At 49.0% G+C, this 12,951-nt stretch overlaps 2 protein-coding genes across 3 annotated transcripts; one reads left to right on the forward strand and one right to left on the reverse strand.

Annotated features, from left to right (window-relative positions):
• The first annotated feature begins 1,813 nt into the window (after positions 1-1,813).
• On the forward strand, positions 1,814-6,908 carry LOC124681436. 2 transcript variants are annotated; one of them, XM_047216358.1, is made up of 4 exons: positions 1,814-1,930; positions 2,063-4,625; positions 5,166-5,364; positions 6,185-6,908. In XM_047216358.1, the coding sequence occupies exons 2-4, from the start codon at positions 2,213-2,215 to the stop codon at positions 6,804-6,806; spliced, it is 3,234 nt and encodes a 1,077-aa protein (XP_047072314.1). In that variant the 5' UTR covers positions 1,814-1,930; positions 2,063-2,212; the 3' UTR covers positions 6,807-6,908. The 2 variants fall into 2 exon arrangements, with proteins under 2 accessions (XP_047072314.1, XP_047072315.1); XM_047216359.1 differs by having other exon boundaries at positions 1,845-1,930; positions 2,023-4,625.
• An 878-nt stretch (positions 6,909-7,786) lies between these two features.
• Positions 7,787-12,019, reverse strand: LOC124681437. Its single transcript, XM_047216360.1, has 4 exons — positions 11,319-12,019; positions 11,168-11,221; positions 10,865-11,046; positions 7,787-8,288 (listed from the first exon to the last, which is right to left on the reverse strand). Exons 1-4 carry the CDS (start codon positions 11,986-11,988, stop codon positions 8,226-8,228), a joined length of 969 nt encoding a protein of 322 aa, XP_047072316.1. The 5' UTR covers positions 11,989-12,019; the 3' UTR covers positions 7,787-8,225.
• Between the last annotated feature and the right edge of the window lie 932 nt (positions 12,020-12,951).

The following is a 12,951-nucleotide window of genomic DNA, read 5'->3' on the forward strand; positions in this document are numbered from 1 at the left end:
GCCCATGAGGAACCGGATCCGGTACGACTTATATGGAAGGCGGATCCGTGACGTGCACGGCAAGATATTGTACCGTAGTTAGGCTATACGTAATCCGGCTAGGACTCTCCATGTAAACCCTAGATCCGTGCGCCTTTATAAGCCGGATCACGGGAGCCCTAGAGGCACAACCGCAACTCATTGTAACAACGCGAAAGCGTCCGGATAATTCCGGACAAGCGAGCGGTAGGCCCTGTCATCGTGCAGGTGTTCCGAAGCTGGGTAACTCGCGTACCACCGTCCCGTGTGCACTCCGCCCTATGGCCCTTACTTCTTCTCCCCCTCGTGAGGATCCCTCCTCCGAGGTACCGTCAATTAGGCAACGACACCGCAGCTGCCGCGCCATCAGCTTTCGCTCGGAGCAGCCGAACCTCCGCACTCCCACGTTGCCGAACGGAGATGAGGGAGACCCACAACGCCGCCGGCCTGCGAACCACTAGCACAAGCACCTCCCACGCGGCGACGACGCCACACCACGTAGGACCACCAACCTCACCGCCGGCAGGAACCGACGGGCCAAATCGAACCGAGCCCGCCACGGTCAGATCTGGCACCTCGGGAAGCCGCCGCGACGAGCAACCAGCAGCAACCCGCCGACCACCACCCGCGAGGAAGAAGCGAGGGAGAGGGGCCGCCACCCCGCCCACCTCGCCGGACCGCGAGCAGGGAGCCGCCGCCGTCGCCGCCACATCCGGGAGGAGCCGGAGCTCCGCCCGCCGTGCTGCGTCGGACCACCGGGGGCGGAGGGGGCCGAGCTAGGCCGCTGCCACGCCGGCCGAGCCGCCGAGGCCGAGCTAGGCCGCCGCCACGCCGGCGAGCCGCCGAGGCCGAGCCATCTCCCACCACCGCGGGCTCCCGCCGCAGACCAAGGCCGTCGCGCGCGAGAGGGACCCCGCCGCCGCCGTCCTCCGGCCGCGGGCTTTGCCCGGTGGACTCCTCCGGCGGCGGAGGGAGGGAGCAGGGGAGGGGGGGGCCGGCGGCGGCGCTAGCTAGGGTTCCCCCGAGCCGCCCAGGGAGGACGACGCGGGGGTCGTTACGTACGTGTGCTGAGCTCCTGACATGTTTGAGTTAATTGTTGAACAAGATTGTGTGTGCATTTGAAATCATGTCATTTAAAATATAACTATCTATTTGACCCAGGAAACCAAACAAATCGTTAAAATTAAGTGACTCGGACCTCGTTTCCACGAGCTAGGACACACATAGCCTGTCCTAGAAAGCCCAAAATCAGCTCAGGCTACCTAACTCTTCTCTATTGGTGTCAAAACGCAGGTGCGGTCCAGCTAGTCAACAGGTTAAACCGACCACATGCATCTATACCTCGCGCTAGCTTGGCGCGCTGCAGTAGAGCTCGTTCTTCTGCAGTCCCCTTCCTGGCGATCTGATCATACTCGCCTGCTCTCATTGTGTTGCACGTCGATGTATGGGAGGGGTTTGTGAGAGCATGAAAACATAGTTAGTGGAGGTCTTTCAAAAAAGAATGAATGAATCGGAAGAAAAAATAAAGAATAATATTTTCCAAAATGCGCCTAATCAACATATCACGGTCAGGTAGGGTAACGCGCATCTGGAAAAAAGAAAAAGCAGGCGCGTAAAAAGCTAGGAAATTATCAATCTGTAGTTCTGTACTACCCAACAAGAGCAATCAGCTGGCGTGTAAAGCATCTCAAAAGAAAAAAGCAGGCGTGTAAAGTAATTACGCGGCAGGTGCATGGAACTTAACGAAGAAGGATCGATGAAAAGAAGGGGAAAAAATACTACTGTAGTCATATAGTTCACTGGATAGTGCAACTATAAGGGTGAGGTGGGTAGCTTCCACTCCACTTACACTGAACACTGATACAGCTACCAGCAGCGGCGTCCGAGCTCCTTCAAGACAGGATTCCGGCAGGTACCACCCCATCTCCCTTGCCGTGCTTTGATTTCATGATCGGGCCTCCCTCCTCGATCTAACTTGCTGAGTCTTGTAACGCCTGTGCTTAGTTGGCTGTGGCTTACTTCGATCAATCCTGCCTCTTTTCAGGCTATGGATTGACGGCAGCAAATTTTGCTACAGTGCATTCAAACTCTCTCGCCCAAGCGGTTTGATTGGGACTTCGGAAGTGGACTCGAGTCCACGCACTTTCTGTGCGCCTCACAATAGCACATAGCAGTCGCGTCGCTCTTGGCGGGGATGGGGAAAATGTGGCGGCCACAGAGACCAGCCAAGGCCGGAAGTGAGGAGAAGGCCAAATGGGTTGCGGTGACCCCCGCCATTGACGGGGAGGTTGAGGCATCGATGCTAGGGGTTTCGGTGGCAGCGGCGGCTGGGGGCAGGGAGAAGGGGCCACTGCAGGATGGGGTTGCAGGGGCTCGAGCTCCTGTTATCGCCACCAACGGGAAGGGCAAGGTCTTAGTGCAAAGGGGTCCAGTGATCCCTACCGTTAACAAGAAGATCAATGTGCAGGTGGTGGAGGGGGTGCAGGCGATCGTGGTGAATGGAAATGGTAAGGATGAGAAGCATGATGAGGAACAGTTGGGTCGCTCTCAACCGGGGATAGCGAAAATGTGGCGGCCAAGGCGACCGACAAAGGCGCAGCCGGGAGCAGGAGGAGTGAAGCACGGTAAAGGGGTTGCGGTGATCATCGTTGATGGGGAGGTCGAGGCGTCGGTAATAGGGGTTCCGGTGATCGCGGCGGCCAGGGGTAGGAAGAAGAGGCAACTAGAGGATGGGATTGCAATGTGTCGGATAGATGCTTTGGATGGTTCTCCACCTATCGCCACTGACAGAAAGAGTGAGGTCTCGGTGCAAACGGATCCAATGGTCCCCACTATTGACTGGAAGACCGATGCGCTAGTGGTGGAGGGGGTGCAGGCAATCACCGTGAAGGGGAATGGTAAGGAGGAGAAGCATGATGAGGAACGGTTGCGTCGAGAGCGACCGGGGATGGCGAAAATGTGGCGGCCACGGCAGCTGACAAAGGCGCAGCCGGGAGCAAGAGGAGTGAAGGACGACAAAGGGAATGCGGTCGTTGATGGGGAGGTCGAGCCGTCTGTGATAGGGGTTCCGGTGATCACGACGGCTGGGGGCAGGAAGAAGGGGCAACTAGAGGATGGGATGGCAGTGTGCCGGATGGATGCTCTAGATAGTTCTCCAGTTATCGCCACCAACAGAAAGGGCGAGGTCTTGGTGCAAGCTGATCCGATGGTCCCCATTGTTGACAGGAAGATCGATGCGCTAGTGGTGGAGGGGGTGCAGGCAATCACCGTGAAGGGGAATGGTAAGGAGGAGAAGCATGATGAGGAACGGCTGCGTCGCTCTCGACCAGGGATGGCGAAAATGTGGCGGCCACGGCAGCTGACAAAGGCGCAGCCGGGAGCAAGAGGTGTGAAGGACGATAAAGGGAATGCGTTGATCATCGACGACGGGGAGGTCAAGGCGTTAGTGATAGGAGTTCTGATGATCGCAACGGCCGGGGGCGGGAAGAAGGGGCAACTAAAGGGTGGGATTACGGTGTGTCGGATGGATGCTCTGGATGGTTCTCCGGTTATCGCCACCGACGGTAAGGTCGAGGTCTCGGTGCAAACGGATCCGAAGGTCCCCATGGTTGAGCGGAAGATCGATGCGCTAGTGGTGGAGAGGGTGCAGGCGATCACCGTGAAGGGGAATGGTAAGGAGGAGAAGCATGATGAGGAACGGTTGCGTTGCTCTCGACCGGGGATGACAAAAATGTGGCGGCCACGGCGACCGACAAAGGCGCAGCCGGGAGCAAGAGGAGTGAAGGACGACAAAGGGGATGCGGTTATCGTCGCCGACGGGGAGGTCAAGGCGTCAGTGATAGGAGTTCCGATGATCGCAACGGCCGGGGGCGGGAAGAAGGGGCAACTAAAGGGTGAGATTACGGTGTGTCGAATGGATGCTCTGGATGGTTCTCCGGTTATCACCCCCGACGGTAAGGTCGAGGTCTCGGTGCAAGCGGATCTAATGGTCCCCATGGTTAAGCGGAAGATCGATGCGCCAGTGGTGGAGGAGGTGCAGGTGATCAACGTGAAGGGGAGTGGTAAGGAGGAGAAGGATGATGAGGAGTGGTTGCGTCACTCTCGGCGAGGGATAGGGAAAATGTGCCAGCCACAGCGACAGGCGAAAGTGCCACCAGAAGAAGGGGGAGTGAAGGAAACCGAAGGACTTGCGGTGATCGCCGTCGACGGGGAGGTTGACGCGTCAGTGCTAGAGATTCTGGTGGTCCCGGCTGCCGGGGGTGAGGAGAAGGGGCCATTGCAGGATGGGAATGTTGTGTGCCGGATGGACGCTCTCGATGGGGCTCCAGTTATTGCCACCAGCGGGAAGGGCGAGGTCTCGGTGCAAGGGGATCCGGTGGTCCCCGCCGCTAAGCAGAAGGTCGATGTGGCGGTGGCTGAAGGGGTGCAGGGGAATGGTAAGAAGATGAAGAAAAAGAAGGGTGGGGAGAGGATCAAGTGGCTGAAGCACTACTCCTCGGCGCAGAGCATACTCATCATCGGAGACGGCGACTTCTCCTTCTCGCTGGCGCTCGCCACCGCGTTCGGCTCAGGACAGAACCTCGTCGCCACATCCCTGGACTCTTACGGTTTGATATCCTTTCCGCTTTCTCTTGCTGCTTGTGATATGACCAGATGTGCGCTTTTTTTTCATGCTAGTAGTACTAATTTAGATGACGATACTGCATTTTTTTGGGACTTAGAACCATTGTAACGTAGGGTACATACTAAAACGCCATGTGTTAATTTGAGAATTCCAAGATAACTCGGTATCTTTTTCTGGTTAAAGGATGAGGTCTTTGTGTCAAGGGAGACTCAACCACTTTTTAGAGCAAAAAAAAAAAAAAACTGAACTGAATGAGTGAGAACATCAATACAGTGAAAACATATCAGTGCATCAGGCTAGCTCAGATAAAAATCTTGATTTCGTTCCAAGTCACAACCACTTTTTGTTACATTCTTTAGTGAAATAGTTGTATTTATATACCTTTTACTCTTCTGATTTCTTGTTTGTTTCACTACTAATTCTGAAGCACATTGGGATAATGTTTGTTATCATGATTTTCTGACCATTTCTAGATGAACTTATCTATCTTCTCTGCGTTCTTGTTTGGAATCCTCCTGTACAGGGGCTCTAACAAGCAAGTATGGCAAAGTTGAATCTAATGTAATAGAGCTCAAAAGATTGGGGGCCACAGTTTTGCATGGAGTTGATGCGAAAACGATGAAGCTTCACCCACATCTGGAGATGAGACAATTCGATCGAATTGTCTTTAATTTTCCTCATGCTGGGTTCACAGGAAGAGAGGATCACCTTCATGTCATCATGTATGTGTACTAACGGTTGATTAATCTTGGATTACAAAATCATTCTCATTTTTCATGTGGACTGATTACCTGATAATTGATCTTTCCGAGTTTTTGTGGTTTAAGTTTGATTTTTTTATCAGTAAGGCTGAATCTGTGTACGTGCAATCATCATCTTAGATGATTTTACTTAGAAAATTTGTGCGCAGGTGAATGCACCAATTGCATAGAATCTCTTAGTTCTAATTATTTATTTTGGGTATAAGCTATCGACTGTCACCGCTAAACTTAAGCATGTGATCACCCACATTGTGTAGTCTCATTGCTTGCTTGAAATGCACTCGATCTATATCCGTATGTAAGAATAAATAACATTTTATATAAGTTATAGTGTTACACAGATTGTATCTAGTCAGGATGACATTTTATCTTGTTCATATAGACAGAAAAGATTCCATGTAGCCTTCAATCCGAGCAGAATAAACTAAGAACATGTGTGTTGTTTTCTTGAACCTTCATGTAAATCTGCATCACTTAATGTTAATTTTTGCTAGTTCCTTCTATTTATGTACTACCCACTAAACAAATTCATTTGAAGTATATAACATGAAATTGTTTTTGTGACCAATAAGTAAAAGTGTTTTATGCATATGAAGTAAGATTGGCCATAAGAAGTTATATATTTGTGTGCCAAATTAGTTGACGCAAATTCATTAAATATAGACAAATTTTAGGCAATATTTGGCTAAATCTGCATCAATTAATTGGATGAAAGTAACTGATTTTTTTTATTGGTTTCTTGATCAACTTCTCATTAACATGTTTTCATTCTGACATGCAGGGCACATAAGCAGGTGGTGCATGGGTTTTTTGCAAATGCGCGGCACCTGCTTCGGCCCTATGGTGAAACCCACATTAGCCACAAGACAGGATTTCCTTACGATGCATGGGATATCGCGCAACTAGCCTACGAGTCTTCTCTTATCATGGTTGGTAAAGTTGATTTTTCCAAGAAAGACTACCCTGGTTACAACCAAAAGAGAGGAGATGGTGCAACGTGCGATCAACCTTTTGCACTAGGTCCTTGCTGCACTTTTATGTTCTGCATCGGAGACGTAGAAAAGCTGAAGCAAGCGTATGGAAACTGGGTTGGTTCGATCTCATACCTTGGTGACAGCAAATTCTATCAAGGCATATCAGCAACTGAAATGTGGCCATTTGATCTGCATTCACTTGCTCCAGCATGGCATCAGCCGTATTTTCCTCCAGTCAACACAGTTCACATGCCAATAGCATTTGATCCTTGCCCCTTTGGAGTTGCTGAAATGGAACATCCAGTTAACTGTTATGGACTAGAATATATGATTCCAGACCACTTTTTTCTTACCCCTTCTTGTACCGCTAACTATATGCTCCCAGACCACTCTTTTCTTCCCCATCCTTGTACCTCTAACGCTAACTAAACTAGCTAGGTGCTCGCATGGCATGTTGATCTGGGGCAAACAAAACTGAAATAGTTTTATCGTTTTAACTGAAAAAGTTCACCCATTTCGCTCAATGGGCTTGGATCATAATTCAACCTGAACGGCATGGACGCTTCATTGAAGGTTTATTAGCTTGAGGGGCCCGTTCACATCTTTGTTGTGGGTAACGCAATAACACACCAACATCGACCGATTCAACTCCGGTTTGCTTGGCTACAAGGGCATGTCCTGCTAAAAATCACGAAAAACCATGAAAAATAAATCTGATCATAAACACTTTCTATGTCAACTATCAATAACACACCATTATGAAGACATAGGTAGATGACCCAGATGTTTCCCTCATCTAACTCCTCTACTCTCGTTTTACCACTCTCAAATTACAACTGCACGCCCCTTCAGTTTTGTTGCTCTTCTCTACCAAGAGTTCCATCCCACTGCAATGTGCAACCAGGAAATGAAATTTTATCTCCAAGATGAACTTCTCCTCATATGCTCAGAACCATGGACGTACCCAGTGCTGAGAGCTCCCGCACTGTACGGGGTCTGGGGAAGGTGTTAGTGGCAAGCCTTACCCTCACGAAGTGCAATGTGAGGAGACCGCGACTCGAATCTGGGACAGGCGGTGATGCTCTACCGCTGCACCAGGCCCGCCCTTCATATGCTCAGAACCATGACAAGTAATAAATTGGAGAATCATTTCTAAAAGAGTATACTGTTCAAACAAGAAAGCTATCCATCATTAGATAATAATAACACTTCTACTTCAGTACCCCCCCCCCCCCAAATTCAAAAACATGAATGGCTGAGATTGGAGAAGAGCCCACAAACAGCAAACATCATTAGAGCAGCCACGGTAGACCAAGGTTACAACTTTATAGCACATATTTGCAAGTCACCAGAGGGGCAGCAAATTTACCAAATTATGTAGCCAAGAAACAATGAGCAACCAATTCGTAGACAGCAACATCAGAAGAATCAAAAAATATTCAATTCTCACAGGATGCAGCACGAAATGGTGGTAAGACCAACAGCAAGCGTCAAAAACTAGTCGAACGACATTATTTCCCTTCATGTTTGGATCTTTGGGGAGCAGGAACTACAGAGAGGACTCCTGTCAGAAACCTACAGTTCCCAACTGAACTACTGCCAATTAAGATTTTTACAAAAGCATCTCCTCCGATGATCTTTAGAGCCTAAGCTGCTGGTCAATGTCTCTAGATAGGAGTAAGCACTACGGCCAAACTTCTTAACTGACAAGCCCCTAATTTCCTAGTTGAAACCAGACACCATACACACCTTAATTCAAACAGATCCAGCTTATCCTACTACATCTCAGGGCGACAAGTTCAGCAGCACAACCATGAAGGGCTTGTTTTCCCAACAAAGAATTGATGATCAAATCTTCAGGTCTGTCTTGCAGTTGTCTCTCAAGTCCTTCAACTTCACAACAGCTGAATGCTGAACAAAAGGGGAATTAGAGTATTAGCAAATGATCATACTGACAGTTAATGAATAAAAGTGAAGACATACTACCCAACATGCATTGCAAATATGAAGTGAAAATGGTAGTGAACCGAACATGCATTGCAGATGTAGAGTGAAAATAGCAGTAAAACTGATCTTGAATCTTCAAACAAAAAGAACAAGGTTGCTCACACCTCAAATAAGTAACCTATCCTAGCATAACAAATTACCACTCAATCAAGACCAGGCTAATAAAATTGTCAGCAGAGCATAATATTCTTGGAAGCATTTCTCAGGCAAGGTAGTGAATGCAACATGTCTAGTTTGCACCAATCCAAACCCCCAAGTTAATCTAGCATCACATCAGCCAAAAAAAAAAATCAAACTGGACTTTATTGAGATAGGCTAAAAAAAGTTCAAGTAAATCGCAAGCATGTCTGACAACAGCAGCCTTTAACAACGAGCTTGTACGCTAACCCTACAACAAGACAAAAATGGCCGATGAGATTTTCAATGATACAAGCATACAATACAAGGTCCATGATCATCACATGCTGACTATAATTGAATACATTCAGCTAAGTTCAAAGCATCTTCTCTATTTGTTATGGATGGCACAAGGGGCTTAAGATCAAAGTATCATGCAATGCTGCATAAGCTAATAAAGTGAACAGGACTAGCATGGAATAGACGAAACTAGAAGTCTAGAAGATACCTGTTCAGAATCTAGTACAACAACAAAAATCTAGCAATATACATAACACCATTCATGCAAATGGTTGTTTGGTTGCACAATTCCATTTTACAAAGCTATTTATTCACAAGATTTGATAGTTTTTCCAGTAGAACTACAAACAGATGTCAAGCAAGTAAACAAGCATATGGAATTATGGATGATATGATTTACATGTGCTTTGACTCCTAAAATTATGGGTCAAAATAGTTATGGAACATCTATAAGAAAAATCATAGTACAGGAAACAAATATAGCAGACAAAACATAAAGTAGTATGCCCCAACAGTTGACCAACCTGGAAGAATGCTAGCAATATGTTTTAGCAAATACAGGAAAAACATATATGGTAACATGCACCACCAAATAAGTACTCCCTCCGATCGTGCTTAATCGACGCTGGACACTGCCTATGTGCATGTTCGCGTCGCTACACTCCATGTCGAAACACGAATGGAGGTAGTAGCAACAACGGTACCAAGTCCAGTAGGCTCTAAAATATCGAATACTAGAACATCTTAAAAATATCCATGACTTTAAGCTGGTCATAAAATATCTTGGTGGAGAAAATTGTATTTTGCCTTCTATGATAGCCCATAATAGGGGTGGGCAGCAAAACCTATGGCCAAAATCAAAAAGACCGAGACAGGAACCAAAAACAAACCGGAAAACTGGTCAGTGGTCACTAATTTGGTTAGTATATCTGGCCAGCCAAATATATTTCAGGGAATTCGTCCAGTAACACCCAGTGCCCGAGGCCTTAAATGACCAAAATATACCTAAGGGCTGGTAAAAGTAACCCCCGAGGGCCGAGGGCTGACTCAGCCCATCAGTTCATTGGCGAAACTAATAAAGTGACCCACAAGGCTCGAGCCCGACCTTTGTGTCCTTTGTGGCTCTACCTCTCCAGTCCCCAGTCCCCAGTCCCCATGCCCAGCGTCGCAACCAGCGACAACCCTAGATTCTGCGCCGCAGCCACCACCCACCCAGCCCGTCACCGCCCACCGCTGGGTTCCCGTCCGTCACGGTGCAGCTTGCCCACCACATGCAATTTCATTTCCTCCCCCTGTTCTCCAAGACACGCGAGAGGCGGACATGATTCGAGGGAGGCAGCAATACAGCGAGGGGTGACAGAAAGGGGACAGCAAGGACAGCCAACAATGACAGCAACCACCAATCAGTCCTGCAAACATTAGTAAAATTGTACTGAATCCTGTCCACATTTCATGCTGGAGGCCACTATAATATTTTCTGGTCATGACCGAACAAAAGACCGAATTATTGGGTACCGAAAGTCCGAAACACTAAAAATGGGAGACAATTCAGGCATCAGATCTGAATGAGCGAAACAAAAATATGAGAAATAAAAGGACCGAATTTTTGGACATGACCGAATGACCCATCCCCGAAAAATTTACAAAAAATTGAAGGTCAAACCACAGAATACCACAGCAGAATTAAATGATCACATCATTTGCAAACTAATGAACCAATGGTGCCTAACTTTATATGACAATGTTGTATGATGCATAAACGAGACAGTCTTGATCGCATAAAAAAGTGGACCTTTCTCATCACATAATAAATAGAGGATGATGTTGCTTAATGGTGTTTTTATATCGCTTCAATTTAGGTTTCAATTGTAATAGCTGGTAACTATTTTGTGTTTCCCGAATTTTAAATATATTGATCAATATTACGACGTGCACCTTTGCTAGTACTGAGTAAACTGTGACAAACAAAAAAATTCGCTAATAAGCACAGGTACACCGTACAAACTGATGGCAAGACACAGCTAACATAATTTTGACTACTGGGGGTGGATAAAACAACTTACAAGCTGTGCAGACTCACGGACAAGGGCATTTTCTGTATGAAGAAAGAGTGATCTCTGTTGCTGAGATAGTATGAATCCCATCTCTGCAGCTCTTTTTGAGTATCCGCCTGCATTGAAAGGAAATTCATTTCCTTGCCTTTTTGCCTCTAGCGACCTTGCAAACTTTATGCTCTTCTTCAATGCTACAGAAGGTTTTGCAGAGATGGAATCAAGATTAGTATCACTATCAAATGAAGAAAGATTGAAACCAACCTACATGTACTACTTATAGAGAAAAGGTCAACCGAATTTGCAGAGAATTACCACCAAGCCGACTTCTTGCATCCTGATAATGGAGATCAGTCCACATAAAAGCAGCTGTTCAGACAGGAGTAGACAAATAAGTTGTATGTTCACATGGTATCACGATGACATATAGAATACATGTGGAAGCAAGAAATTCATGTAAGCATACCCTTAAGGCAGAAAGAGCATGTGCACGACTTTGTGGCACACGGTTCATCCAAGCCGCCAGCCCCCATTGGAGGATGCTGGGCATTAGCACATGGAATGTCATCACGAGCTGTAACACGAGATGAAGACCGTGGGTTCTGATTTCCCGATGATACAGCCATCTCCTCTTGAGTGAGACACTCACCCTCGTTCGCCCTATCATTAGTTCCAATTTTACTGATCTCGCTGGCATACGGCAGCAACTCGCTATCGGTGTCATCGTCATCTTCCTCTTCGCAGCCACCCTCTGACTCCAGCGAGGACTCCTCCCTGTCATTGACACTGGAGAAATCCAAGGGCGCAGAACGATTCCTCGCGCCACCATCCGCCTTGGACAGCAGCCCAGCTGCCTGCGCAGCCATGTGCTGGACCTTAGCCCCGCGGAAGATCGAAGCCCTCGCGAGATCCCCTTTGCCGACGCCATCCACCGGTACTTCGACGATGTTCCCTGACGCCCCGCCGCTGGCCTTTGCAGTTTCAGGCTCTCTCCTAGGGTCGACGGCCTTCTCGACCCGGCTGATCTTGGCTCCGCCTGGGTTCTTCTCCAGGTCAGATGGCGCTGGCCGCTTGCCGAGGACGTTTGTCAGGTCCCCGAACACCCGCCGCACACTGACCTGTGTGTTGTCAGACATCGCAGCTCCAGGATGCTCACCAACTTGTCGAGATCGGGAGCGAGGTCGCCGCGGTCAGCTGTGTGATGCAGCTGCATCCATCAACGCACAAACAAAACACAATGTAAGGGATGCATTCATATTGTAGTGCTGAAAAAAAAAGGAGTACGGCCCCATGGAGCTAGGGTTTAGTCATTTGGGAATTGTGGAACATGGTTGCGCGCAGCTTATACGGGGCCGCGCGCGGGGAGCAAATCAATCTCGTGCGCTGGGATCTAGCTGAATATTTGCGGGGTGAATCAAGCCGAGCAGGTGCCTGTCCGATGCGAAATTGGATGAAATCGAGGGTTTCCGGGACGGAAATCCACCTCGAGGGTTCAGGTAAAATCTTGGGAATGACGAGTCTATCAGCAGGATTTAACAGCGGGGATCCAGCTCTACGCCTAGAAACAGGAAGCCGAACCGGGGAGGGAATTGGCGGGGTCGTCCCCCTACGGAGCGGCGGGTTCAGAGCCTCCGCGAGACGGCCAAAAGCTTGAGATGGGGGTGTGGCGGCGAGAGAGGGGAGGGGTAGGGTTCGGAGCGCAAACCTTGCGAGGCGACGGCCGCCGCTCCTCCCCAGATCCTGCGGCCGCCGGAGTCGGAGGCGACGAGCGTGGGGACTGGGGAGGGATGGACTGGGATGTGAGATTGTGTTCGTCTCTCTCTCTCTCTGGCTGTGGGCGGCACGAGCGTCACGGTGGAGCCAAAAGAAAGAGGAAAAATGGGGGGAGCGGGCGGAAGCCGTGGCGGGTTGCGCGCGCTCGCGTTCGGAATTTTGGGCCGCGCGAGGGCTGCGCGGGCGCGGGCGCGCGCGCCGGGCGCGGGAGGTTGGTACGTTCGGCGCACGTTGGGCTTGGTCCCTGCCGCCTGTCTAGGTTATCACGTGAGCATCTCCATCGGCCGCTGGCGCCACGTAGGAGTTCGTCCCTCGGCCCCGCCTGG

This window comes from Lolium rigidum, unplaced genomic scaffold (genome assembly GCF_022539505.1).
Source record: "Lolium rigidum isolate FL_2022 unplaced genomic scaffold, APGP_CSIRO_Lrig_0.1 contig_42541_1, whole genome shotgun sequence".
In the NCBI taxonomy this organism is placed as follows: domain Eukaryota; kingdom Viridiplantae; phylum Streptophyta; class Magnoliopsida; order Poales; family Poaceae; genus Lolium; species Lolium rigidum.

Coding starts and splice junctions, on each gene's coding strand:
- LOC124681436 (XM_047216358.1), top strand. CDS start 2,213: ATGGGGAAAATGTGGCGGCCACAGAGACCAGCCAAGGCCGGAAGTGAG. Junction 4,626..5,165: donor CACATCCCTGGACTCTTACG/GTTTGATATCCT, acceptor CCTCCTGTACAG/GGGCTCTAACAAGCAAGTAT. Junction 5,365..6,184: donor GATCACCTTCATGTCATCAT/GTATGTGTACTA, acceptor TCTGACATGCAG/GGCACATAAGCAGGTGGTGC.
- LOC124681437 (XM_047216360.1), bottom strand. CDS start 11,988: ATGTCTGACAACACACAGGTCAGTGTGCGGCGGGTGTTCGGGGACCTG. Junction 11,222..11,318: donor ATGCTCTTTCTGCCTTAAGG/GTATGCTTACAT, acceptor CTGTCTGAACAG/CTGCTTTTATGTGGACTGAT. Junction 8,289..10,864: donor TCCGTGAGTCTGCACAGCTT/GTAAGTTGTTTT, acceptor CCTTTTGTTCAG/CATTCAGCTGTTGTGAAGTT.